Consider the following 23,112-nt stretch of genomic DNA (forward strand, 5'->3'; position numbering starts at 1 on the left):
GAAACAGGAATACATCTGACTTCCTAAAAAGATTTATATTAATATTGCTGATATTAATAAGGGACCTTTTGCAAGAGCATAGAGTGATGGGACAAGGGGGAATGGCTTCTGAAGTGAGAGTAAGTTTGCATTAGATATTGGGAAGAAACTCTTCCCTCTGAGGGTGGTGAGGCCCTGGCACATGATGCCCAGAGATTTGTGGCTGCCTCATCCCTGGAAGTGTCCAAACCAGGCTTGGAGCAACCTGGGATGGTGGAAGGTGTCCCTGCCCATGGCAGGGAGTGGAATGGGATGATCTTTAAGGTCCCTGCCAAGCCAAACCATTCTGTGACTGGTTTTGTGGGCAGATGTTGCCAGCTGTAGGCAGGGATGGGTTTCTCTCTTCTGCAGGGAACAGCCTATAAACCCCTACAGAGCACCTCTGCCTCCAGCTGGGACATGATCCCCAGCACCAGAGGAGGGTTTGGTGGCTCCTCAGAGGAGCCAGGACAAGATTTAACTATCCTGATGAGATTTAACCAGCCTTCCAAGCTCTGGACTGCAGTGGGTGCTCCAGCGCCGTGGGAGCTGAAGGTTGAATCCTTGTCCCTTTTCCAAGTGAATTGCCAGCATGAAACCCTCAGGCTGAGGCTGGAGCAGGGCAGGAGCTGTGGGGGCGTTGGCACAGCTCAGCAGGGCTGGCAGGGCAGGGAGGGAGCAGCTGGGGACCCTCCAGCTCGTTTCCTGCCTGGGCTTTGCTGGGTGAGCCCTTAGCAGTGGGAGAGCTCCAACTCCTCGTCCCACCAGATGTGCCAAAAGAACGGCTATAAGAAAACCCCCAAACCCTCCAAACTCCCTGCACCCTGCTGCCAGAGCCACTCCTGCCCCCAAATCTGCATCCTGCTGCCAGAGCCACCCCTGCCCACAAATCACACCTCTCTCACAAATCACCAGCCACCGCTGCCCTGCGGCTCCAGCCTGGCTCAGCACTGGTTAGGCTGAGCTTAACTCCAGCCAAGGCAGGCAAAAGTGATCCAGCGGTGACTTAACACCACAGGTTTTGGCAAGGCAGCTCTCCTTGCACTCCTGCAGCCACGATGAAGGTGGTGGCTGTGCTCAGAGGTCTCCCTGAGGGGCCAGGGCTGGCTGTGGTTGGGCCAAGACCAACCTGTTCTTGCTTTTGGAAAGAGTCACGGTGGGGAATGCCAAGGCTCAGGCACCTATTGAGGTGTGCAGGAGGCAGAATTCCCAATAAATTCCTTTTGGGCTGTGGGAGATGCCAGAGCAGTAGGGCAGTAAATGGAAAGGACAAAGACATGCAAAACCAGGATAATTTAAATTTTTTTTTATTTGCCACACCAGGTCATTGCCTTGAAGTCTTTACACAAAAATCACGTTTTAATAGAAATAACTTTCCCAGGCCTCACACCACAGAGGGACAAACACAGAAATATAATCAGAGTGCCCCTGGGTAGCTCAGAGATGGACAAAATAAACCCCACCCAAGGAAATCTGCTGGTTGAAATTGGTGAGACACATGGAGCAGGAATCTGCAGGGAAATGGATGCACAGAAGGTGGGAAGAGGGGTCGTGGCCTGCAGCCTCTTGGGGCTGTGTAGACACGGTGTGGTGGCCCTCTCAGATGGAGGGAGCTGATGAAAAATGGAAATAACCCCAGCTGGCATGGCTGGCATCCACATTTATGTGAAAAAATGCCCTTCAGGGCCATTCTCCTCCCTGGTTGGAGCTGCTTGGCTTCCAAGCCAGCTGGGTGATTTGCCAGCACCGACCACTGATTCACCAACCTCCAGCGCAGGATACAAATGGCTTATTTAAAGGAAAAAAATCTGCTGTGGGTCTGGAGGATGGGAATGTTTCAGACTAATCTAAGTGGTTTTGCAAGGGAATTGTGAGGTACCTGCCCTTGAGGAGCTTCTGCAAGGGAGCCAGATTGGGCCACACTCGGTGGCCTGGCAGTGTCTGACATCTCCTGCCGTCTAAACTCTGTATTTCCAGGCAGGAAAGAGTAGGGGGTGGGACTAGATGATCTTTGGAGGTCACATCCAACCCAAATTACTCTATAATTACAGAATCACGGGATGGTTTGGGTTGAAGGGACCTTAAAGCTCATCCAGTTCCACCCCCTGCCATGGGCAGGGACACCTTCCGCTAGCCCAGGTTGCTCCAAGCCCCATCCAGCCTTGAACAGTTCCAGGGATGGGGCAGCCACAGCTCCTCTGGGCAGCCTGGTTCACACCAAATCTCACCCTGAGGGCATTCAGATCCCAGCTGCAGCGGGAAGCTTTGCCCTCTTGTCCTGTTTGACAAGGAACTGGAAGCAAAATCGTGGTGGCGTTACAAATGTAGTGTCTGTGGGATCCTACAGAGGCCACTGTTTTCACCCATGTTAATAAAAAGTTCCTTATCACATTATACCAAACTCATGGGTCTGTTAGGAACTTCTCTGGACCCTTAAGTCTCAGGCAGAAAATTTTGTGGATCACCATATTTCTACTCGTGGCTGCTGGGCCACTGTGCACACATTCAGTTGTGCAGAAGAAACCCCCCAAAAATAGCCCAGTCCCAAATTTCTCCATCACCATTTTCATCTGCAAGGTCACAACTTCACAGTGAGCAGCCCTTGGAGAAGATTGAGGTGCTCTGAGTGGTGGTTTCAGGTTTTAATCTGACCTGGGAGTGTCTGAGGCACGTGGTGCTCACTCAGGTCCTTTGCTGTCTTCACTCTCAGACTGAAAAAATGCAACATCACTTAATACTATTTATTATTTATTCTGTTTTTATTGCTAATATCATCAACAGAATTGGTTTTCAAGCAGGATTTGTAGAACTCTGCCCTGTTAAATGATGGCTCTGGATGTTTTTCATGTCCCTAACCACACCTTTCTCTTCCTCTTGTAGATGAGACTCCAATTATAGCTGTGATGGTGGCCCTGTCCTCCCTCCTAGTCATAGTATTTATTATTATTGTTCTGTACATGTTGAGGTAAGAGCTGCTTTAATGCTGGATTCCCTTGTTTGACAGAAACAATTCCTGAATGAACAGGAATGAGCCTTTTGTGCTGTCTCCCAGGCTAAAGGCTGACACAGCTGGTGCTTTGAAAAGAAACCTGTAAGGACAATGAATGAAAATGATGTTTGGGGTTATCTGGTGAATGATGCTTATTCCTTTCTCTGCAAAGCTGCTCCTCATGTGGGGAATTCCTGTTCTGCCTCTCAAAATGTCACATTTTAGTGGGGTAGAATGAACTGAAGCCCTGTCAGTGTGGGGAAAAGCAGGTGAGATTTCCTTGTGAGGCTGCAGATGATGGATTGAGTAATGCAGGGAGGCTGAGCACAGCCACAAAGTGCTTTCCATGTGTTACTTCTTGATTCCCATCTTGATATCAAGCAGGATCCAACACCCAGGCTCTGCTTTGGGTACCAAACCTGGACATGGTCCCTGTGCACCTTTCCCTGTGAATGGCAGGAGCTTGTGAGGAGTGTTAGGAGATGCTGTAATTAGAGTTACAGCACAATAAAGCCTTCTTAGGTCCATTTTTTAAAATCCAAGCATCTGCCCTGCTCAAAATGAAGCATTCCCAGCTCCTGAAAGCATAACTAAGAGGGTCTTTATTCATCTGCAGTAGACATTTTAATTTACTCACCAGTTTGATGATTAGGTAAGTCTTAAAAAAAAAATTAAAAAAAGAGAGAACAATTTCCTTAGCAGTGGAAAACTTCCCTCTGTCTCCTGGCTCCAGGCCTGCCCTCACAGCAGTGAACCTGAGAAGAGTTTTGCCTCAGGAGTTCAGCAGCAGCAGAGTTTGAGTCCTTCCCACCTGGCTTCCAGCCCTGGAAAAAAGGGTTTCTGTTCACTGCCCAGTGATTCAGCAAAACTCTGAATTTCAGGCAAAGGGAGCATGAGCAGCTGCTCCAAGTTAAAAGCACATGGAGCGGGGTTTGCTGCAGGATGGATCAACCTGGGCTTTATGTTCTCTGCAGGATCAGCCCAGGGAGCAGGAACTCCTTGGGGTGTCCTCCAGAGCGAGCACCCTTAAGGCTTCTCCTGGCTTCCACCTCGCTCTGGGCTCCTGCAGCTGCTCCAGATGTGCTCAGTGAGAAGCTCTGCCCACAGGCAGGATTTTAGAGGTCCTGCAGCCTCCTGGACCCACCAGCTAATTCCTGAAGCCATGAGAAAGCGTGGGACACCCTGGCATCTCTCATCTGGGAGGGGACCTGGGCTTTCTGGTGGATATTTACTGACTTTTCCACTCCAATTCTCTTTGGCAGGTTCAAGAAATACAAACAGGCAGGGAGCCACTCCAACTCCTTCCGGCTGTCCAATGGCAGGACGGACGATACAGGTGAGTCCACCTGGTGCCACACAGGGTCTCTCCCACCTCGTGGTTTTGTAGGCAAATATTTTTTAATTTCTGTCTTTGTTGTTGTTGTTGTTTCCTGATCTCCTCGTTCCACGTTTTCCATGGTTTCAGCATGCTTTTATAGGATCAAGGTTTATTTCCCAGCTTTCATTCCAGTGACTAAATGTGTGCCCTCAAGTGGTTGATATTAAAATGGGTGATCACTTCCAAAATCAAACCCCTCACATTCCTCTTGAGTTTTCACAGTATTTCTTTGACTCAAATAAGAACCTTTTTTGAAAAAATGCATCTTTGGGGAGTAATTAAATATTCCTCTGCTCTTTCAGTTTAGGAAGGTTTCTGATTAAAACTCAGATCTTCACGCTAACTGTAGACACCGAACTAACATTTCCAGGAGAAAGCAGGGAATACACTTATTTTCATTGTAAAAGCATTTTTGTACCTCCTAAACATGCACAGATGCTGTTTTAAAGCCTTGTGTAATGGCTAAATTCTTCTGCCCCTGAGCTCTGAGCCAGAGCTGACACTGCAGCTCTGAAGTTGTGCATCTCCATCCATATGTAGGCACCAAATTAAGATCTGAAGAGGCCTCTTAAGCTCAGTTCAGATCTTTTTCAGCACTCCTTCCACATAAACCGAACACCTTCTGGGAAGCACTAACTGAGATTCAGCACCTTTTTTATTTTATGTTGGCTGCTAAGACCTTCCCTGCCCGTCTCACATCACTGTAGACAGAGGTGTGAACTTCATAAACCCTCAGCTGTGTTGGTGTAACCCTCACATGGCCTTTCCTGGCTTTGCTGAGCAACACAAGCAGCAGCTGCCTTTGCTGTGTCCTCCTGGGAATTGTGCCACAGTGGTGGTGCCAGACTTTCCATGTGAGGGAGGGAGAAGCTGGAATTCAAAGCAAGGTGGTCTCCAGCCCAAGTATTGATGATTTGGTCCTCAGTGCCCTGTCCTGCCTCTGCCAGAGTGTAGATCCCAGGGTATTAATCATTGTAGGATTACTGATTTTTTCGGGTTGGAAAAGTCCTTTGAGATCATCCAGTCCAACCATTCCCCCAGCACTGCCCAGGCCACCACTGACCCATGTCCCCAAGTGCCACAGCCACATGGCTTTTAAATCCCTCCAGGGATGGGGACTCCACCACTGCCCTGGGCAGCTGGGCCAGGGCTGGACAGCCCTTTCCATGAAGAAATTTTCCTTGATAGCCAATCTAAACCTCCCCTGGCACAACTTGAGGCCGTTCCCTCTCCTCCTGTCCCTGTTCCCTGGGAGCAGAGATCAACTCTCCCCCCGGCTGCCCCCTCCTGTCAGGGACTTGTGCAGAGCCACAAGGTCCCCCCTGAGCCTCCTTTTCTCCAGGCTGAGCCCCTTTCCCAACTCCCTCAGCAGCTCCTGGTGTTCCAGGCCCCTTCCCTGGACACGCTCCAGCCCCTCAGAGTCTTTTTGTCACAAGGGGCCCAGAAGGGGCCCCAGGACTGGAGGTGCCCCAGCACAGGGGACGGGCCATGCCCTAGCCCTGCTGCCACCCCAGTGCTGACACAACCCAGGTGCCACTGTGCTCAGAGCAGCCTGTTCTGGTGGAAGCTGTTGGAACAGGATGATCTTTAACATCCCCTCCAACCCCAACCACTCCGCGCAAACGCGAGGGCAACCCTCAAAGCGGCGGGGGTCCCTGTGCCCAGCTGGGCGTGGGTGGGCAGTGCTGGGCACGGGGGACAGCTGGGGGCCCCTGTGACCCCCGGGTGTCATTGCAGAGCCGCAGAGCATGCCCCTGCTCGCCCGCTCCCCCAGCACCAACCGCAAGTACCCCCCGCTGCCCGTGGACAAGCTGGAGGAGGAGATCAACCGCCGCATGGCCGACGACAACAAGCTCTTTCGGGAGGAGTTCAACGTGAGTGCCTCTGCTCCTGCCCTCAGAGCCCACGGGCTGCCCTCGGATTGGGCTTTAGGATGTGGTTCTCGGGGGTTTCTCAAAGGGCTGAGCGGTGGCAGGGCTGAGTCTGTCCCTGTGGCTGCGGTGAGGGTGGACAAGCTGCTCGCCCTCGTGCTCGCTGCTGAAAAGCGAGTTTCTAGCAAACAGCTCTTCGGAGTTGTATTTTCCTGGAGTCAGGAGTGATTCTGGATGTCTTGGGGTCTTCCAGAGCTTCTCTGCTTGCTGGTTGCCTCCCAAGCTCTGCCTCCCATCTCCCCAGTCCTCATGGCTTTAAATCCACAAACAGCCAAAAAAAACTTTGACAGAGAAACAGGAATGACCCCATCTTATTTCAGTGAGCTGTTAGCCCTGAAACACAATGATGACAATGTATGGGACAAAGGTTGGCCTTCAGCTGTGAGGAATTCAGGTATTGTGCTTGTCCCACAGGCCCAGAGCATTTCTTCAGGGATGACTGCAGCCTCTTCTTGACGTTGCTGAGCTTTGCAGCTGGTTGTGACAATAAATCTGGTTTGCCTTGTCAGTACAAAAATGGATTAGAATAGAACTGAACAGGATAGATTCATTAAGGTTGGAAAAGCTCTCTAAGATTGTCAAATCCAACCATTAACCCAGCACTGCCAAGACCACCACTAAACCGATGTCCCCCAGTGCCACATCCACACCTTTTTTTTAACACTTTCAAGGATGGTGACTCCACCACTGCCCTGGGCAGCCCCTGCTGGGGCTTGACAACTCTTTCTGTGAAAAAATTTTCTTAAAAATCCAATCTAAGCCTCCCCTGGCACAGCTTGAGGCCGTTTCCTCTTGTCCTATCCCTGTTTCCTGGGAGCAGTCTGATCTTCCCCAGCTGCCCCCTCCTGTCAGGGAGTTGTGCAGGGCCACAAGGTCCCCCCTGAGCCTCCTTTGCTCCAGGCTGAGCCCCCTCAGCTGCTCCTCATCAGACCTGTGCTCCCAGCCCGGGTCCAAGCCATGATATGGCACCATGAGAACGATGAGAAGATTAAAAAAAGCCACTTGACTTTGTCCAGCTGCTGCACAACTTGATCCCTTTCCTGGCCGTGCTGCGATGAAACCAAATAGGTGCAATGAATGCCCAGGGAGGGGGATTTTTAGGGTTATAAATACCTGATTGCCCTTGACACTTCCTGCCATCCTGTCAGCTGGAGGAAGGGATGGTGGATACCTCCAGAACATTCTTTGCTGTTCAAAGAGGATGTGGAATAGCGGCGCTGGGGAATCACCTCCTGTGCTCGGTTGGGAAATCCAGGGACAGTGTTCCCTGTCACCCCATCACCCCCCAACCAAAGGTCCCCTGGTGCTGCTCCTGCCGTCACTGGGTGGGATGGGGCTGTGGGGGCTTAATCAGGTCACAATTAGCAGCACTGTTAATGAGGGAATCTCGGCAGGAGCCTCCGTGGACAGGAGGAATCAGGAATGAGCTCGCTGGTGCTGCCGGGTGGGTTTGAGCTGGAGGCTTTGCTGCCACCTCGTGTCCATGGATCAGGAGATTCCAGACATCTCCCTTCCAAAGGGATTGGCTCTCTCTGCTCCAGCCCAGCTATTTAAATGGTCACTTTGAGCTCGGTGAGGAGGAGGAGCTGGTGCTGGGGTGGAGGTGAGGGGTGTGGGGACATGTACGGAGGGGGGCAGGATGCTCAGATGTGACATTTGCCAGCACATTGTTCCTGCTGTGCCATGAAAACATCATGGAAAACCCTTTTTTTCTGCCATTTCAGGCTCTCCCAGCGTGTCCCATACAGGCCACGTGTGAAGCTGCTTCCAAGGAGGAGAACAAGGAGAAGAACAGATACGTGAACATTTTGCCCTGTACGTATCGGAGCTGCTTGGATGGGGGTGGGGGCAAGCACTCAGGAGCTCCTGCCAGGACTCCCCATTCCTGGTTTTGGGATGGGCAAGGGCATGGTTGAGGGCATTTCACCCCCCAGGTGGATGGCTGGGTCTGCTTTAGCTTTAGGTACCTGTGAGGAGAAGCTCCCTGGAGCCCTCAGCAGCCAGGAGGCCGTGGAGAGTGAAACAGATGGGAAATGCTGGAAGGGACAACTCTTGCCTGGTGGCATTGGGCAGTGGGCTGGCTCGGGTTATCCTCAAATGTGCACTCTGCAGAGGAAAAACTACCTTGGACAAGGTCTAGGACCTGTCTGGGTTTAAGCAAGAGGAATTTGGAGGCATCAAGGTGTTTTTGCAGCAGAGCCAGGAGCGCAGGCTCCACTCCAACACCTGGATTCTTGCTATGCCAGGGACCAGCAGAGTGGAGGGGGTTGTCTTTAATGCAGAGTTTTAATTTCCCTGCAGATGATCATTCCAGGGTTCACCTGACTCCCGTGGAAGGGGTCCCCGACTCCGACTACATCAATGCCTCCTTTATTAATGTGAGTTTTGTGATCTGAAGGGGAAATCCCCGCCAGGAGCAAAGCCGAGCGGTCTGGTTTGGAAAGGGCTGGGGAACCACTCCTGCTGGAGCTGGGGATTTCTCATCAGCAAACAGCTGATGAATCATAGACTCTTTCAGGCTGGAAAAGCCCTCTAAGACCCTCAAGACCAACCATTCCCCCAGCACTGCCAAGGCCATCACTAAACCATGTCCCCGAGTGCCACATCCACACAAATGTAAATCCCTGAAGAGTGCGGCCAGGTGATCATCAGTGCTTCCCAGCTTTCAGGGCTGGCTGTGGGAAGGGGATGAAGACAAAATCAAGGAATCCACCTAAAATGGAAGCAGTGTTGCCCTGCTCTGTCCCTGGGAGGAGATGGGTCCTCTGTGGTTGTCACCATGTGGCTCCAGTCAGCCGGAAGGGTCATGTGAAAGATGGAAGCACATGAAGCAGAGCAAGACCCCAAAAGAGTTTTTTCCTTTCCTCCCCAGTAAATAAAATGCACAAAATCAATCCCCATGAGTTCTACAACCCATTTTCCAAGGATTAATGCTGATTTTCACATGGTGCTCTGGATGCAGGGTCTGACCCCAGTGGAAGGGCTGTCAGGTACCACTTTGTTAGTGCCTTGTGCCAGCAAGTGGGGTCATTCCTGCATTATGTGAGCGTGGGGAGCATTCCTGTGGGAAAACAGCCCTTTGCACAAGGATTTTCAGTTATTTCAGCCCATCTTTGGTGCTGATTCTCCCCTCAGAGGCTGCAGCCCCTTCTCTGCACAGGGGAGAAGGGGCAGCAGAGCAGATGCATTTCCTGACTCTGGTGTTAGAGAAATATTCATTTGTCTTCCTTTTTCTCCTTTTCTCTGCAGGGGTACCAAGAGAAAAACAAGTTCATTGCTGCACAAGGTACATTTTTGATTATTCCCATTGCTCTGTTGGGGACAGCTGGGCTGGGTCCCTCTGCTCTGTGCCCCTCTAACCACAGCACAGCATCTTGCTGAGCTCCCCTGGTCAAAAGGAGGCTTGGCTACCCCACAAATTGTTCCCAGAATGATTTTCCTGGTCAAAGAGCAGTGCTGGATGTGTTGGTGGAGGAAGAGACATCCTACCTGTGCAGTACCCATTGCTGGAGGGTGTTGTCACCTCTAGAAATACTACCAGGGAGCTGCTCAATTAAATTCCCCAAATCACAGAATCATGGAATGGTTTGGGCTGGAGGGGACCTCAAATCTCATCTCATTCCACCCCCTGCCATGGACAGGACCACCTCCCACTATCCCAGGTTGTTCCAAGCTCCCTTGAACACTTCCAGGGATGGGGTAGAGAGAAATGTCCCTGGGATCTTCAGAAGTCCAAACACATCCCTAAAACCAGGATTCCCACTCACAGGGTGGGGATCACGTCAGCAGCAGGATGTTACCTGCCCATGGGAGTGTGTTGTATTTCCTCTCTTGACTTGCCAGTGGATCAGGGCATCCCTGGCCACTTTCCCTGGCTCTGGCTGGAGAAGGAGGCTGGATTAGGTCCGTCAGCACTTCCAGGCTCAGGTTAAGCTTTGGCTCTGCTGTTCTTTTGGCTCACCCCGAGCCTCAGGCTTGGCAGGGGAGCGTAGGCTGAGTTAGCTCCGTGTCTGGCAGGCAGCAGGGAGCTATTCCTGTGCCACACTGAAATGGGATCCCATGGCTACAACCCAAGATCCCAGCACAGGACTTCAGCAGACTCTGGGACAGCCACAGTTTCCCTGGGTGACCTTGGGCAAGTCCATGCTCTGTTTGTCTGGTTTCCCCTTCTTGGGCTAAATATGGAATTCCTGACCATGAAGCACATCCAGAAAATTCCACCTACTGTGTGATAGGGTTATCCCTCGGATCAGACATGCCCAGACACCACAGCACCTCCTGTGACCTATTGGCAAAAAATGTGTTGGATCATCCATGACGTGTGACCTCACACGCTGGGGTTTGGCCCCAAATCGTGAGGGGTTGATCCCAAAGAGGACATTTTGTTTTACCTTCCCCTCAGGACCAAAGGAAGAAACAGTGAATGATTTTTGGAGGATGATTTGGGAGCAAAACACAGCGACAATTGTCATGGTGACCAACCTGAAGGAGAGGAAAGAGGTAGGTGCCCAAAGGTTTCACAGGCTGGGATTTGACCCAAATTGGGCCAAATCTGGCACATCCTGTGCCTATGGGCATGAACTGGAGCCATTCCCAGCCTTGTGAGGGTATCCAGAGCTCACCTGCACCTGTTTCCTCCCCCCACAGTGTAAATGTGCTCAGTACTGGCCGGATCAGGGCTGCTGGACATATGGGAACATCCGAGTGTCCGTGGAGGACGTGACCGTCCTGGTGGATTACACCGTGCGCAAGTTCTGCATCCAGCAGGTGCCAGGGATCACCTCTCCCATCCCTTCTTGTCCCATCCCATCCCTCCCCTCTCCACACTGGGCATCCTAAGGGTGCTGGCTCAGCTCCTGCAAGGTTCTGTGAGAGCAGAGTTGGGATGAAGTGACCCTCAGCACCCATTTTTAACCAGAGCTGTTAAGAATTTGTTCCTCCCCAGAGCCTGTTCCCAGTGGTACCAGCGTGGCTGCGCTGAGAGCAGGGAAGCTGAGGGATGCCAGGGCTGAAATCCCATCCTGCAGTGCTCCAGCACTCGCTGTTACTGCTGTTGGTTCCTGCTCTCACCCACAGACACTTAATGCCTGAAAATAATCAGATTTATCCCCTCAGCTGAGACAAAATCCAGTGCCGTACACGTTGGGTTTGATTGCTTTCCCATCTGTCACCACATTTTCTTGTCCTTTGAGGAGACTCTGGGTGTTTTAGTCACTTTGTTTGTTTTCCTGCTGCTCTCAGAGGCAGGCAGGGAAGAGCTGGTGTGTGCAAACCTGTCTGGACCCTGCTTGTGATTCTCCTGAGCCTCATCCTTCACTCCAATGGCCTGGACGTGTGTGTTTTCCTCCCCTGCCTTTAATCTGAGGATGATGTGGGCAGAGGAGTGGGAAAGGATGGAGGAACAGCTTTTGTTTGAGCTTGTTGGGGACGAAATACGGCGGCTGCTGCCAGGTTGGATCCACACACAGGGACAGGCTGGCATCTCACAGCCCTTGGATGTGGGATGTTGTGCACTGAAATGTCATGTTTTTAGAGGCTGATTTGTCCCAGAGCCTGAGTCCATGCCCTTTCAGCTGTGGATGCTGCTTCTTAAGCCCTCCAGCTCCATCTCGGGTCTTCAGCTCTCTCTCTTGATTTTGGGAAAGAAGGGAAAACCTGAGTGTTTCTCATTAACCTGCGGGCACATTTCCCCTCCAGGTGGGTGATGTCACGAACAAGAAGCCTCAGCGCCTGGTGACCCAGTTCCACTTCACCAGCTGGCCCGACTTCGGGGTGCCCTTCACCCCCATCGGGATGCTGAAATTCCTGAAGAAGGTGAAGACCTGCAATCCCCAATATGCAGGAGCCATAGTGGTGCACTGCAGGTGAGTGCTGCTCACAGCTGACCTCTGCCCGTCCTGGGTCACCTGGAAAGCATCTCCTATTTAAGAGGAATTTTTTTTGTCAGTCAGGACTTTTTTATTATCTTTATTTAACTTTCCTGCATTAAACGGGGATGTTCCTCGTGGGGACATGCAAAAAATGGCATGAATTGAAGGAAGGTCTTGGTATCAGTGATGTTAGGGTGTTACAAGTCATCTTGAGGGGACATTTGGGTTGGCTGGATGCTGAGAGAGCCATGCTGAGCACTGCTGGTGTCTCTCCTCTGCCCTGGTATGAGAAGATAACATCTCTCTTTGGGAGAACACAGTACTGAGCTGACAGATGGCCTGGAGCAAGGGCCATGGAGATTGGCCTCACCTGGAGTGGTTTCAGGCACAGCAGCAACCCTGGGGGAGCCACAGGGGTTTCCACACTTCAGTAAGGTGAAGCCCCATGGTTAAAGGCAGAGATGGTCACATTTGCAACATCCCAAGTCCATTTTTCCTGCCTTCTTGGGAAGCAGCTGATCCAAGAGCTTTGTCTTTCCCTAAAGTCTGCTGCTCTCATACTTCTCCTTGAAGCCCATCTCATTCCCACCCCTTGCAGGGACACCTTCCACTATCTCAGGCTGCTCCAAGCTCCATCCAACCTGGCCTTGGACGCTTCCAGGGATCCAGGGGCAGCCACAGCTTCTCTGGGCACCCTGTGCCAGGGCCTCCCCAGCCTCACAGGGAGGAATTCCTTCCCAATCTCCCACCCACCCCCTCTCTTGCAGCGCCGGGGTGGGACGCACGGGCACTTTCATCGTCATCGATGCCATGCTGGACATGATGCACGCGGAGAGGAAGGTGGATGTTTACGGCTTCGTGAGCCGGATCCGGGCTCAGCGCTGCCAGATGGTACAGACAGATGTAAGTGTGGGGCTGCCCTGGCCCCTGGGCTTGGATTTCCTTCACCCAGTCAAAGCCTATGAGGTCGAGTGTCATCCCTTATTTTGGGTGATGCTGCATCAAGTGAGCCCTTCGCAGGGTCCTGCTCTTTTTAATCCCCTTTTTAGAATCATTAAATCATTTAGGTTGGAAAAGATGCTTAAGATCAAGTCCAACCTTTCCCCCAGCACTGCCCAGGCCACCACTGACTCATGTCCCCAAGTGCCACATCCACACGGCTTTTAAATCCCTCCAGGGATGGGGACTCCAACACTGCCCTGGGCAGCTGGGCCAGGGCTGGACAGCCCTTTCCATGAAGAAATTTATCCAGTATCCCAATCTAAACCTCCCCTGGCCCAGCCTGAGGCCGTTCCCTCTCCTCCTGTCCCTGTTCCCTGGGAGCAGAGCCCGACCCCCCCCCGGCTGCCCCCTCCTGTCAGGGAGTTGTGCAGAGCCACAAGGTCCCCCCTGAGCCTCCTTTTCTCCAGCCTTGGAGAACATTTTGTGTCACATCAGCTTTGCTTGGTGTGGCAAATAAGGTCCCAGTCCCCATTTAGTGGCAGGAAGGTTGTCACTCACTTTTCTGGGGTCTCAAAGGGTGGGCAGGAGGGTGGTGGGTCTGCCCCCAGCATGTGCTCACTGGGCATGGCATGGGCACTGACAGCTCCCTGCACCCCTGGCAGATGCAGTATGTGTTCATATACCAAGCACTGCTGGAGCACTATCTCTATGGTGACACAGAGCTGGAGGTGACCTCGTTAGAGATCCACCTCCAGAAGATCTACAACAAAGTGCCAGGGACCAGCAGCAACGGGCTGGAAGAGGAGTTCAAGGTGAGCGTGGCTGTTGTCCTGGTGGATCTGCTGGGATGGTGCTGGGATCACCATGTGTTGGCCTGGCTCTGAAACTTCCCTCTGCTTTGCTCCTTGCCCCACAGAAGCTCACTTCAATCAAAATCCAGAATGACAAGATGAGAACGGGCAATTTGCCAGCCAACATGAAAAAGAACAGGGTGCTTCAGATAATTCCATGTAAGGCTTGTTTGGCTGCGTGTCCGGTGGGTGTGGGGACAGGAATCAGGCTGGAGAGATGGGACAGCAGGGACCTCGTGATGTTCAACAAGGAAAAGTGCAAAGTCCTATCCCTGGGGAGGCACCAGTTTGTGCTGGGGTCACCCACCTGGGTGGAAAAGCAGCTTGGCAGGAAAGGACCTGGGGGTCCTGACAGACTCCAGCCTGAACCTGAGCCAGAGAAGTGCCCTTGTGACAGAAAGGACAGTGGTGGCCTGGGCTGTGTGAGACAAAACACTTCCAGCAGGTCCAGGGAGGGGATCCTGCCCCTCTGCTCAGCACTGCTGAGGCCACACCTGGAGCAGCGGGTCCAGTTCTGCCTCCCCAGGACAGGAGGGACATGGACAGACTGGGGAGAGCCCAGTGAGGGGACTGGAGCATCTCTGCTCTGAGGAAAGGCTGGGAGAGCTGGGACTGCTCAGCCTGGAGAAGAGAAGGCTCGGGGGCCTCATCCCTGTCCATCAACACCTGCAGGGAGGGTGCAGAGAGGATGGAGCCAGGCTCTAGCCAGTGGTGCCCAGGGACAGGACAAGGGGCCATGGGCATGGCCATCTCCCAAACCAGGGCATGGCAGAGGGTGGAGCTGACTGTCCTTGTCCCAGTCAGGTGCACTGTGCTCCCTTTCCCTTATCTCTGTCTCTCACTTAGGGCTTGGTGACTCCCCAGCTAAAGGCCAGGCAGGTTATCCCAAATCTCAGATGATTTTGTTCTGTTCCAGATGAGTTCAACCGAGTAATCATTCCAGTGAAGAGAGGGGAAGAGAACACAGACTATGTAAACGCTTCCTTCATTGATGTGAGTCTTCTCCAATCTTCTTTCCATCTTCTCCCAATGGAATCCACCTCACACTGCTTCCTTTGGGAAGAATTTGTCCCAAAGCCTCCTTTTATGAGTTTTGTACAGCTCCCTCCATTTGACTTTGCTTTGTGTCACTGGGTGGTGATGGTTTCTTTCTCCAAGAAACCCATGGGTATATCCATCTCCTTGTGGGAGAGGAGAGCTGGAGCCTGAGATTATCCAAATCCTGGGCTCACCTGTGCCCCTCTGGGCTCTGCTGATGGCTGTGGAGAACAGATCCACATATCCATGGAAATAACACAGCACGGGCCATTTGGTCAGAAAACATCCACCAGATGAGATATGGGAGCAATGCACGATCCCAAAACCCTGGAGAGAAGCCAGGTCAATCCCATTATACCTGTCTGGGTGGTGGCAGGAGGCAAGGCAGGGAGGTTAAGTGCTGTCCTCACTCTGAGGAGGACATAAGTGATTGCACATCCTTCTCTCCTGAGCAATGCTGTGGACTCGAGGGAGACATCTCGGATCAGTATTTATCTCCATGCAGTGATGCCAGTGCTGGCCAAGTGACTGACCTTGCTCTTTTCCAGCCCGATTTCTGCTTTCATCTCCTAGTGACAGAGGGTTTTTTTTCCCCCCAGAAGGCAATCACTGGGTTTGCCCACTAAACCCAGTTTATTCCCAGTTCTAACATCCCCAGTTAATTGCTCCCTGCAATCTCCTTTGTCGGGTCCCTGCTGTGGCTGCGGGAGCAGCCGGGAGCAGCTGCCTTGTTGTGCATCCAGATCAGAAAGCGTCCATAGCACGTAAGCAATTTGGGCTGAGGATTCAATTTCCTGCCTCTGCTGAACTTTGCTTAAATGACAAACTCCAAATGACGAAGCATCTGCAGTCACAGTCTGCAGGGAGGGCACAGGGGAGCCAGTGTCAGAGGGGTTTGGAAACAGAAACTCTTTGTGGCTGCGGAAGAGCCGGAGTCATCCGGCCTCACTGCTGGTTTTCATAGGTCACAGAATGGTCTGGGTTGGAAGGGACCTTAGAGATCATCTAGTTCCATTTAGTTTTGCTTGCTTCTTCCCAAAATCCCCAATAAAAATCATACCTTGAGTACTTGGAGCTAAGGCAAAGCTCTGCTCCAGCGCTCAGAGCTTGCAGTGTTGCTCAGGTGTGCTGGAAAGCCAAATGGATAAAGGCAGGCAGGTGTAGGGGATATGATCCTCCCAAAATTGAACTGAGCTTGGTAACCCCACCATGTCCAAGAGATTCCTCCTGCTGCTCCACTGACCCTGTTCCCAAATTCCAGGGTTATCGCCAGAAGGACTCCTACATCGCCAGCCAAGGGCCGCTGCAGCACACGATAGAGGACTTCTGGAGGATGATCTGGGAGTGGAAATCCTGCTCCATAGTGATGCTAACAGAGCTGGAGGAGAGAGGCCAGGTAAGCTCCTGGGATCAGCTGCATTAAACACCAGGGAAATAAATGGAGTGGCAGGGGGTTCGGATGGGATGGTGTTTAAGGTCCCTTCCAACCTGAACCAGTCTGTGATTCTGGGAGTTTGTGAAGCCTGTGGGATCCCACCTGGTGTTGGGCAGCTGCTAGAAGATTCTTCTATCCAAACCCATGGGAAAAATACAGGATCCTCACCCTGTCCCTTCCTGTGATGCTTCCTCAGGAGAAGTGTGCCCAGTACTGGCCGTCCGACGGCTCCGTGTCCTACGGAGACATCACGGTGGAGCTGAAGAAAGAGGAGGAGTGTGAGAGCTACACAGTGCGGGACCTTCTGGTGACCAACACCAGGGTAAGAGTCTGGGTGCTCCTATTTCACTGCCATGAGCTCTTGCTGGTGTTGCCTCAGCTCCCTCAGCTCCTCATCATCCCAAAGGGTTTGTATCCACGTATCCCTGCCTGGCATCCCTGAGAGTCCCTGTCCTGCTGCTCATTCCTCATCCATCCCCTCTATCCTGCTGCCCTCACCACCCAGCCTCCCTCCTGCTCCCCATTCCCCACTCTTCCCCTGCTCCATGCCATGGGAATGCCACCCCTCCTGCCCCACAAGCAGCTTTCCTACACGGATTGTTATCCCAAAGCCCTGAGCCGGTGGGTTCTTTGGTACAGATCTCTCACCAGCTGCCTGACCTCGAGCTCTGCCCTCCCAACAGGAAAACAAGAGCCGACAGATCCGGCAGTTTCACTTCCACGGCTGGCCAGAAGTTGGCATCCCCGGGGATGGGAAGGGGATGATCAACATCATCGCGGCGGTGCAGAAGCAGCAGCAGCAGTCTGGCAACCACCCCATCACTGTGCACTGCAGGTAAAGCCTGGCTGGAGCAGCTGGGCCACCCCTCCGAGGGGATCTGCTCCACCAGGAGCTTGGGAGATGGTCAGAATCCCAAAGGCGATCCTGGATAAACTGGGAGAGGCTGGGGCAGGACTGGCTCCTCCAGTTCTCCGGCGCTTCCCCTGTGGATTGTCCCCTGGGCAAAGCCAGCAGGGGCAGGACAGGGGTTTTCCCTCACCCCCTGGTTTCTCTTTCCCAGTGCTGGAGCAGGAAGAACAGGCACCTTCTGTGCACTGAGCACTGTCCTGGAGAGGGTGAAGGCAGAGGCGATCCTCGACGTCTTTCAGACGGTCAAGAGTTTAAGACTACAGAGGCCACACATGGTGCAGACACTGGTAGGTGTCTCCTGCCCCACCAGAACCTCAGCAAGGACGGGCTGGGGGCTCAGTGTTGAGCAAAAACCTCTTTGGTTCAAGGCTTTCTCTCTCCATGAAAGAGGGAGCAAGGGAAGATGTGGATTCATCATCCCTGAAAGTGTCCAGGGCCAGGTTGGACAGGGCTTGGAGCAACCTGCAATAGTAGAAAGTGTCCCTGCCTGTGGCAGGAGGTGGAAACAAAGTCATCCCTGAGGTTCCTTCCAACCCAAACCATTCTAGGATCCATGATTCTATGGAGATGGGCCAGGAGGTGTCTCCCCTTCCTCTTGTAAAGGCATCTGGAAGAGGTGCTGAAGGCATCAAGTGCCTTTTGAGCACTGACAGAAGCCATAGGAGCTGCCTTGGAGACATCCTCAGGCACAGCCCACGTACTTCATGGGCTGAAACACCTGGAAAACCATCCTGGAGTGGCTGTGGAACAGGCTTGGGTACACAGGTGGGGTTGGAGCAGGCAGGGCTGGATGAGGCCTTTCAAGAGGGATTTGCAGGGATGCTCAGGGATTTAAAAGAAAAGTCTTTGGGGATCCAAACAGAACCTCAGAGAGGGAAGGGGAAAGCAGCGTTTCTTTTGCCATGGATACCCCAGCAAGGGTTTGGGGGTCACAAGGAGGTGGGACCTGCTCTGGACACCTGGCCAAGCATCAGGTGCTGTCTCAGGTGTGGATTTTCCTGGTGTAACACCGTTCTCTCCCCCAATCCCCCAGGAACAGTACGAATTCTGCTACAAGGTGGTGCAGGAATACATCGACGCCTTCTCAGACTACGCCAACTTCAAGTGAAGAAAAAGAGGAACAAAAATCCACACCCACCCCCGAAACAAATGACAGAAGAGTTGCCTTCTTTAATATTTTGTAATATTCTGTTTGTTAATATACCCCCCCCAAACAAAAAAAAAAAAAAGAACCTATGTGTATATATCTTAACTGTTTTAGAGGTTGGTACCATAAGCTTCATATTAGCTGGAGATTTTATATGTAGCAAAGTGTTAGTGCAGATACTGTTGGCTCCTTTTTTTCCAATGTTTTATTGGGGAATTAAATAGCGTGATGTTTGGATTAATATTGTCATACCATCTCTCTTCTGGAGAGTTGATACAGGCTGTTATTTTGTTTGTAAATCTTTTTTTTTTGTTTGGTTTTTTGGTTTTTTGTTCTTGAGGGAGTAAAGCCTTTTTAAAAAAAAAAAAAAAAGGAAGAGAAAGATATCCTGGATCTCATCTGAAAACAAAACCCAACCCCTGCCCCCAACCCCACCAGCACAAGCTTTTCCAAACCTGCAGGGAAGTGGTTTCACATTTTTCTGCTGGTCAGCTCTTAAAAAAAAAAATAAGGAGAAAAAAGAAAAGCTCATTCTGTGTGTGTGTTTATATATAAATACCCTCATTTTTGTATCAAAAGCTAAAAATTTCCCTCCCTCAGGGTCAGGCCACCATGTGCTGCTGGTTTGGAAACTGTAATTGCCACACAGCAGCACCCAAATGTTGGGATTTCAACCCCAGAAAAGCAAATCCCAGAAAAACAAAAGGATTTTTGCTCCCTGAAGGAAAGGTCTCTGTGTTTGAGGCTGGATTTTAGAGCAGGGGTTGGGGTTGGCCCTGTGGCCCTGACCTGAGGGTGGTCACAGTGGCCCTGCCATCCCTCTTGGACCAGGTGAGCTCCATCTTCAGCTGCTGGAGGGGATCTCAGATTCTTTTCCTGGCATCCTGAGAGATCACAGAATCATGGAATGGTTTGGGGTGGAAGGGATCTCATAGAACATCCCATGGGTAGGGACACCTTCCACCATCCCAGGTTGCTCCAAGCCCCATCCAACCTGGCCTTGGACACTTCCAGGCATCCAGGGGCAGCCACAGCTTCTCTGGGCACCCTGTGCCAGGGCCTCCCCACCTTCACAGGGAAGAGTTTCTCCCAAGTCCGTATTCCAGGCCTGCTCCCTTTCAAGAAGAATCCAAAGGGTCAAGAAATATCCTGAGGACCGGGAATGCAGCAGTTCTGTATTAGAAAAAAAGCAGGTTAATATGGTTGATTTTAATATTTTCTTTGTTATAAAGGAGTGCCTGAGGAAGCACCTTCCTTGTTCCTCCTGCAGTCAGGGTTAACTGGGGGAGCTCCCTCCACACTGCAGGCACTGGGAGAACTGGTTTGGAGCAGAAGCTTCACCCCAAGGATTTCTCTGGACACTCCAAACAGCGATGGGGAGCACAGGGTGGGTGGCAGGGCCCAGGAATATTGACAGCTCTGCCCAGGGATGTCCTAGGACTCAGGATATGGGGTTGAAATCTAGGAAATGGTGAGTGAAAACAGCCCATGAGTCAGAGTATCTGAGTTTTCCAGCTTTTTCCATCCAGGCAGGATTCACAGGGGGGTTTGGCAGAGGCACACAGGCAAGGGAACACCCCAAAACACCCCCCAAAAGTTGCTCTGCTGCTGCCACCATCCCCACCCCATCACCTGGTATCCCTCACGAGCCCAAACATCTCCCCGTTGCTAATAAATTCTGACTCCTGAACTTTGAGAGGCTTTGGGCCAAGGCTGGCAGTCACACTCAGAAATAAAGCTGGTGACCCCAAAGAAATGGGGACCCTCCTTAAAGAGGAGGGCTTCATTTGTGCCCACAGATGCTCCACCCAGGAACATGGACCACCCCAACAAGTCCCTCCATCCCACTCCTCGATGGGTGCTGGCTGCTCCCTGGTGCTCTTAATGAGGTTTTCCCCTTTTATTTCCTTCATTCCCAGGATCTCAGGGGGCTTGGGGAAGTTTTGGGGTCTGGGGAGCTGCCTTGACTTTTCACCACAGCATCTGCCCCGGCTCCATCCTGCCTCCAAGTGCAAGTATCAGAGAGATGAGCAGCTGCTGGAGATAATCCAGGGCCAGATCCTGCCTAAATCCCCTTCCCGAGCTCTCTCACATCCCCAAGCTGGGAGCTTCGGGCTCCATGGCCATTGCCAGCATCCAGCCCCGATTTGGGGGTGCCAAACTTGAAATGGGGCAAGAATCAGAGAAACTGGGGTTGGGATGGGGTAGGGAAACTGAGGCACGGGGGATTTGCTCCCCTCCTTTCAACAAGAGCATCCCTGGAGCTGCAGAAGGACCATGTGGATCCCTCCCTTTCCCAGCTGCCAGGAGCTGTGTTGGGAAATGACCCCATTCTGGGGGTCCCAAACCCATTCTGGGGGTCCCCAGCCCTGGGTGATGGATACACACGGGGGTCAGCGGGGCAGAATCCCCCCAAAAAGGGCGTGTCAGGGTGCTGTCCTGCGGTGCCAAGGGGATTTGGGGGGGAGGAGGCACTGGACACTGGCATGGGGAGGCCGATGCCATCAGCGAGGTCGCAGTCCCCCGTGGGAACGGTGGCGAGCCCGACGTCACTGTCACCGAGCCCTTCAAATAGCGGCGCCTGCCCGGCCGGACACCGCTCCAGCCACCGGCCACCGCCACCACCGGCACCTGTCCGGCCAGGTACGGGGTGGGGCCGGGGTGGGGGGGTCCTGCTTGCCCCAAATCAGACCCCAAAGGCAGCCCTGGGGGTGGGGGGGAATGTCCATGCTGGATCCAAACCCCAGCAGGACCCCGGGGTGCTGAGCTCCCCCGGCTTCTCTAGCCCCAAAGGACACCCAGGGGTGCTCATTCCCTCTGGATCTGCATCCCAAACCCACCCCAAAGAGATGCTGGGTCATCTCCTCCAGCATCTGCATCCCAAACCGACCCCAAAGAGCATCCCTGGGTGCTCATCCCCTCTGCATCTCCATTCCCCTACTCCAACCCCTGGGCTTCTGCTGGACCCAAACCGCCCCAGGCAGCACCCACGGGTGCTCATCCCTCCCGCAGCCCCCCGGGGGTGTCCCCGGAGCGGATGCCGGTGACACAGGGTCCCCTGTGTCCCCGCAGTCCCCCGGCCATGGCACCCCGCGGGTCGCTGCTGCTGCTGGCGCTGCTGCTGCTGAGCTGTGCCCTGCCCCGCGGCCGCGGCCAGCACTGGTCCCACGGCTGGTACCCGGGGGGCAAGCGGGACCTCGGAATCCCCACAAACCTCCAGGTAGGGTGTCCCCCGCGGGTCACCCCCCTCCAGGTCATTCCCTTCCCTCCCGGGGTGATTCCCCCCCTCCCAAGGGTGATGCCCACCCCGGCTGTGTCCCCCTGCCCTGGGGTTACCGCTCTGCGCCAGGGTTTGTGCCCCCGCCCCGGGGTAAAAGCCCCCTGCTCCTGGGGTTATAATCCCTCTGGATTATCCCCCCCGAGTTACACTGCCCCAAACTGTCCTCCCTGGATTAGATCCCCTTGCAATTACGTCCCCGTCCCGCGATTATCTCCCCGCTGAGTTCTCGGATTTATCCCCGCCCCAGATTAAACCCCACTCCGGATTTATCACCCCCACGGGCTATAATCCCTTCAGGTTATCCCCCCCAGATTATCCCCTTTTCCCGTGGTTATCTTCCCCACCGAGTTACCTTCCCCCCGCAGTTTATCCACCCTGAAATTCCCCCCACCCGCGGGGTGATCCCCCTCATCCCGGGTGTTTTCCCCCACGGGTGTCCCCCTTTTTCCTCCTCCCGCAGGTTCCGTCCCCTTTCGGGCGCTGCCGTCCCCTCCCGTGTCCCCCCCGGCGGGAGGAGCCGCTGCCGGTGAGCGGGAACGGGGCTGGGGGGCTCGGAGAGGGTCCGGGAGGGATCCCCAAGGCCGGGACTGACCGATTGCCCCCCGCCCCTCTCCCGCAGCGACCCGCGCTGCGCCCCTGACCGGAGCCACCGACCCACGCGGGAGCGAGCCGGGACCCCGCGCGGGGAATAAAGGGGCTGGGGGGGATTTGTGCGCAGTGATGGTGCTGGGGAGGGGGGTCCTGAGGGGGGTGTGATGGGAGGCGGGCTGTGGGAGGGCTGGGATGTGCCCCGTGGGGATAATGATGTACCGCGGGGATGCGATCCCATGCGGGGAATTCGTGTGGCGGGGTGGGGGAAAATCTGTCCCGTGGGGGTTGCGGTTTGTAATGGGGCGGTTCCGATGAGCGGGGCTTGTGTCTCTCGTGGGGCTGTGTCCCGTGTGTGGGATTCGTGTCCCGAGGGGGATCCCATGTCCGTGGGAGGTGTCGTGTCCCGTGGGACAGTGGTCGGGAATTCGTGTCCCGTGGAGGGGGGTGTCCTATGCGAGGAGGTTCTGTCTTTTGGGGTGCCGCGTCTCGTGGCTGGCTGCTCCCGGGGGAGTTCCCTGTTCCTTAGGGTTCCGTGTCCGTCTCCGGCGGGGGTTCTGTGTCCCATGGAGGTGTCCGTGTCCCAAGGGGGTGTCCCTGCCCCGCGGGTATCCCTGTCCATGTGTCACACGGTAGTCTATGTCCCGTGTAGAGTGTCCCTGTTCCAGGGACGTCTGTGTCCCCTGGGTGTCCGTGTCCCGTGCAGGGTGTCCCTGCCCCTGGGTGTCCGTGTCC

At 53.6% G+C, this 23,112-nt stretch overlaps 2 protein-coding genes across 5 annotated transcripts in view; both read left to right on the top strand.

Moving 5' to 3' along the window:
• PTPRA (protein tyrosine phosphatase receptor type A) overlaps nt 1-19,040 on the top strand; it is a 114,940-nt gene extending 95,900 nt beyond the window's left edge. For all 3 annotated transcript variants that reach the window (XM_039550741.1, XM_039550740.1, XM_039550739.1), the window contains 18 exons: nt 2,899-2,983; nt 4,270-4,343; nt 6,123-6,259; nt 8,041-8,131; nt 8,618-8,694; nt 9,566-9,602; nt 10,719-10,816; nt 10,964-11,083; nt 12,014-12,180; nt 12,954-13,089; nt 13,791-13,940; nt 14,045-14,138; nt 14,896-14,972; nt 16,279-16,413; nt 16,649-16,774; nt 17,136-17,287; nt 17,514-17,649; nt 18,396-19,040. In XM_039550741.1, the coding sequence (XP_039406675.1) occupies nt 2,899-2,983; nt 4,270-4,343; nt 6,123-6,259; nt 8,041-8,131; nt 8,618-8,694; nt 9,566-9,602; nt 10,719-10,816; nt 10,964-11,083; nt 12,014-12,180; nt 12,954-13,089; nt 13,791-13,940; nt 14,045-14,138; nt 14,896-14,972; nt 16,279-16,413; nt 16,649-16,774; nt 17,136-17,287; nt 17,514-17,649; nt 18,396-18,470 (1,967 nt within the window). In that variant the 3' untranslated portion in view covers nt 18,471-19,040. The remainder of the gene's footprint in view (nt 1-2,898; nt 2,984-4,269; nt 4,344-6,122; nt 6,260-8,040; nt 8,132-8,617; nt 8,695-9,565; nt 9,603-10,718; nt 10,817-10,963; nt 11,084-12,013; nt 12,181-12,953; nt 13,090-13,790; nt 13,941-14,044; nt 14,139-14,895; nt 14,973-16,278; nt 16,414-16,648; nt 16,775-17,135; nt 17,288-17,513; nt 17,650-18,395) is intronic.
• Nucleotides 19,041-20,514: 1,474 nt separating this feature from the next.
• Nucleotides 20,515-22,507, top strand: LOC120409969 (progonadoliberin-2). Of its 2 annotated transcripts, XM_039551636.1 has the most exons (4): nt 20,515-21,152; nt 21,582-21,729; nt 22,250-22,315; nt 22,409-22,507. In XM_039551636.1, exons 2-4 carry the CDS (start codon nt 21,592-21,594, stop codon nt 22,427-22,429), a joined length of 225 nt encoding a protein of 74 aa, XP_039407570.1. In that variant the 5' UTR covers nt 20,515-21,152; nt 21,582-21,591; the 3' UTR covers nt 22,430-22,507. The 2 variants fall into 2 exon arrangements, with proteins under 2 accessions (XP_039407570.1, XP_039407569.1); XM_039551635.1 differs by having other exon boundaries at nt 22,250-22,507.
• Nucleotides 22,508-23,112: the final 605 nt, after the last annotated feature.

Source organism: Corvus cornix, chromosome 4 (genome assembly GCF_000738735.6).
Source record: "Corvus cornix cornix isolate S_Up_H32 chromosome 4, ASM73873v5, whole genome shotgun sequence".
In the NCBI taxonomy this organism is placed as follows: Eukaryota; Metazoa; Chordata; class Aves; order Passeriformes; family Corvidae; genus Corvus; species Corvus cornix.

What these genes read in the sequence shown, in the direction of transcription:
- LOC120409969 (XM_039551635.1), top strand. Translation starts at nt 21,592, where the DNA reads ATGGCACCCCGCGGGTCGCTGCTGCTGCTGGCGCTGCTGCTGCTGAGC. An exon ending in GAATCCCCACAAACCTCCAG is followed by an intron (nt 21,730 to 22,249) that starts GTAGGGTGTCCC and finishes CTCCTCCCGCAG; the next exon opens with GTTCCGTCCCCTTTCGGGCG.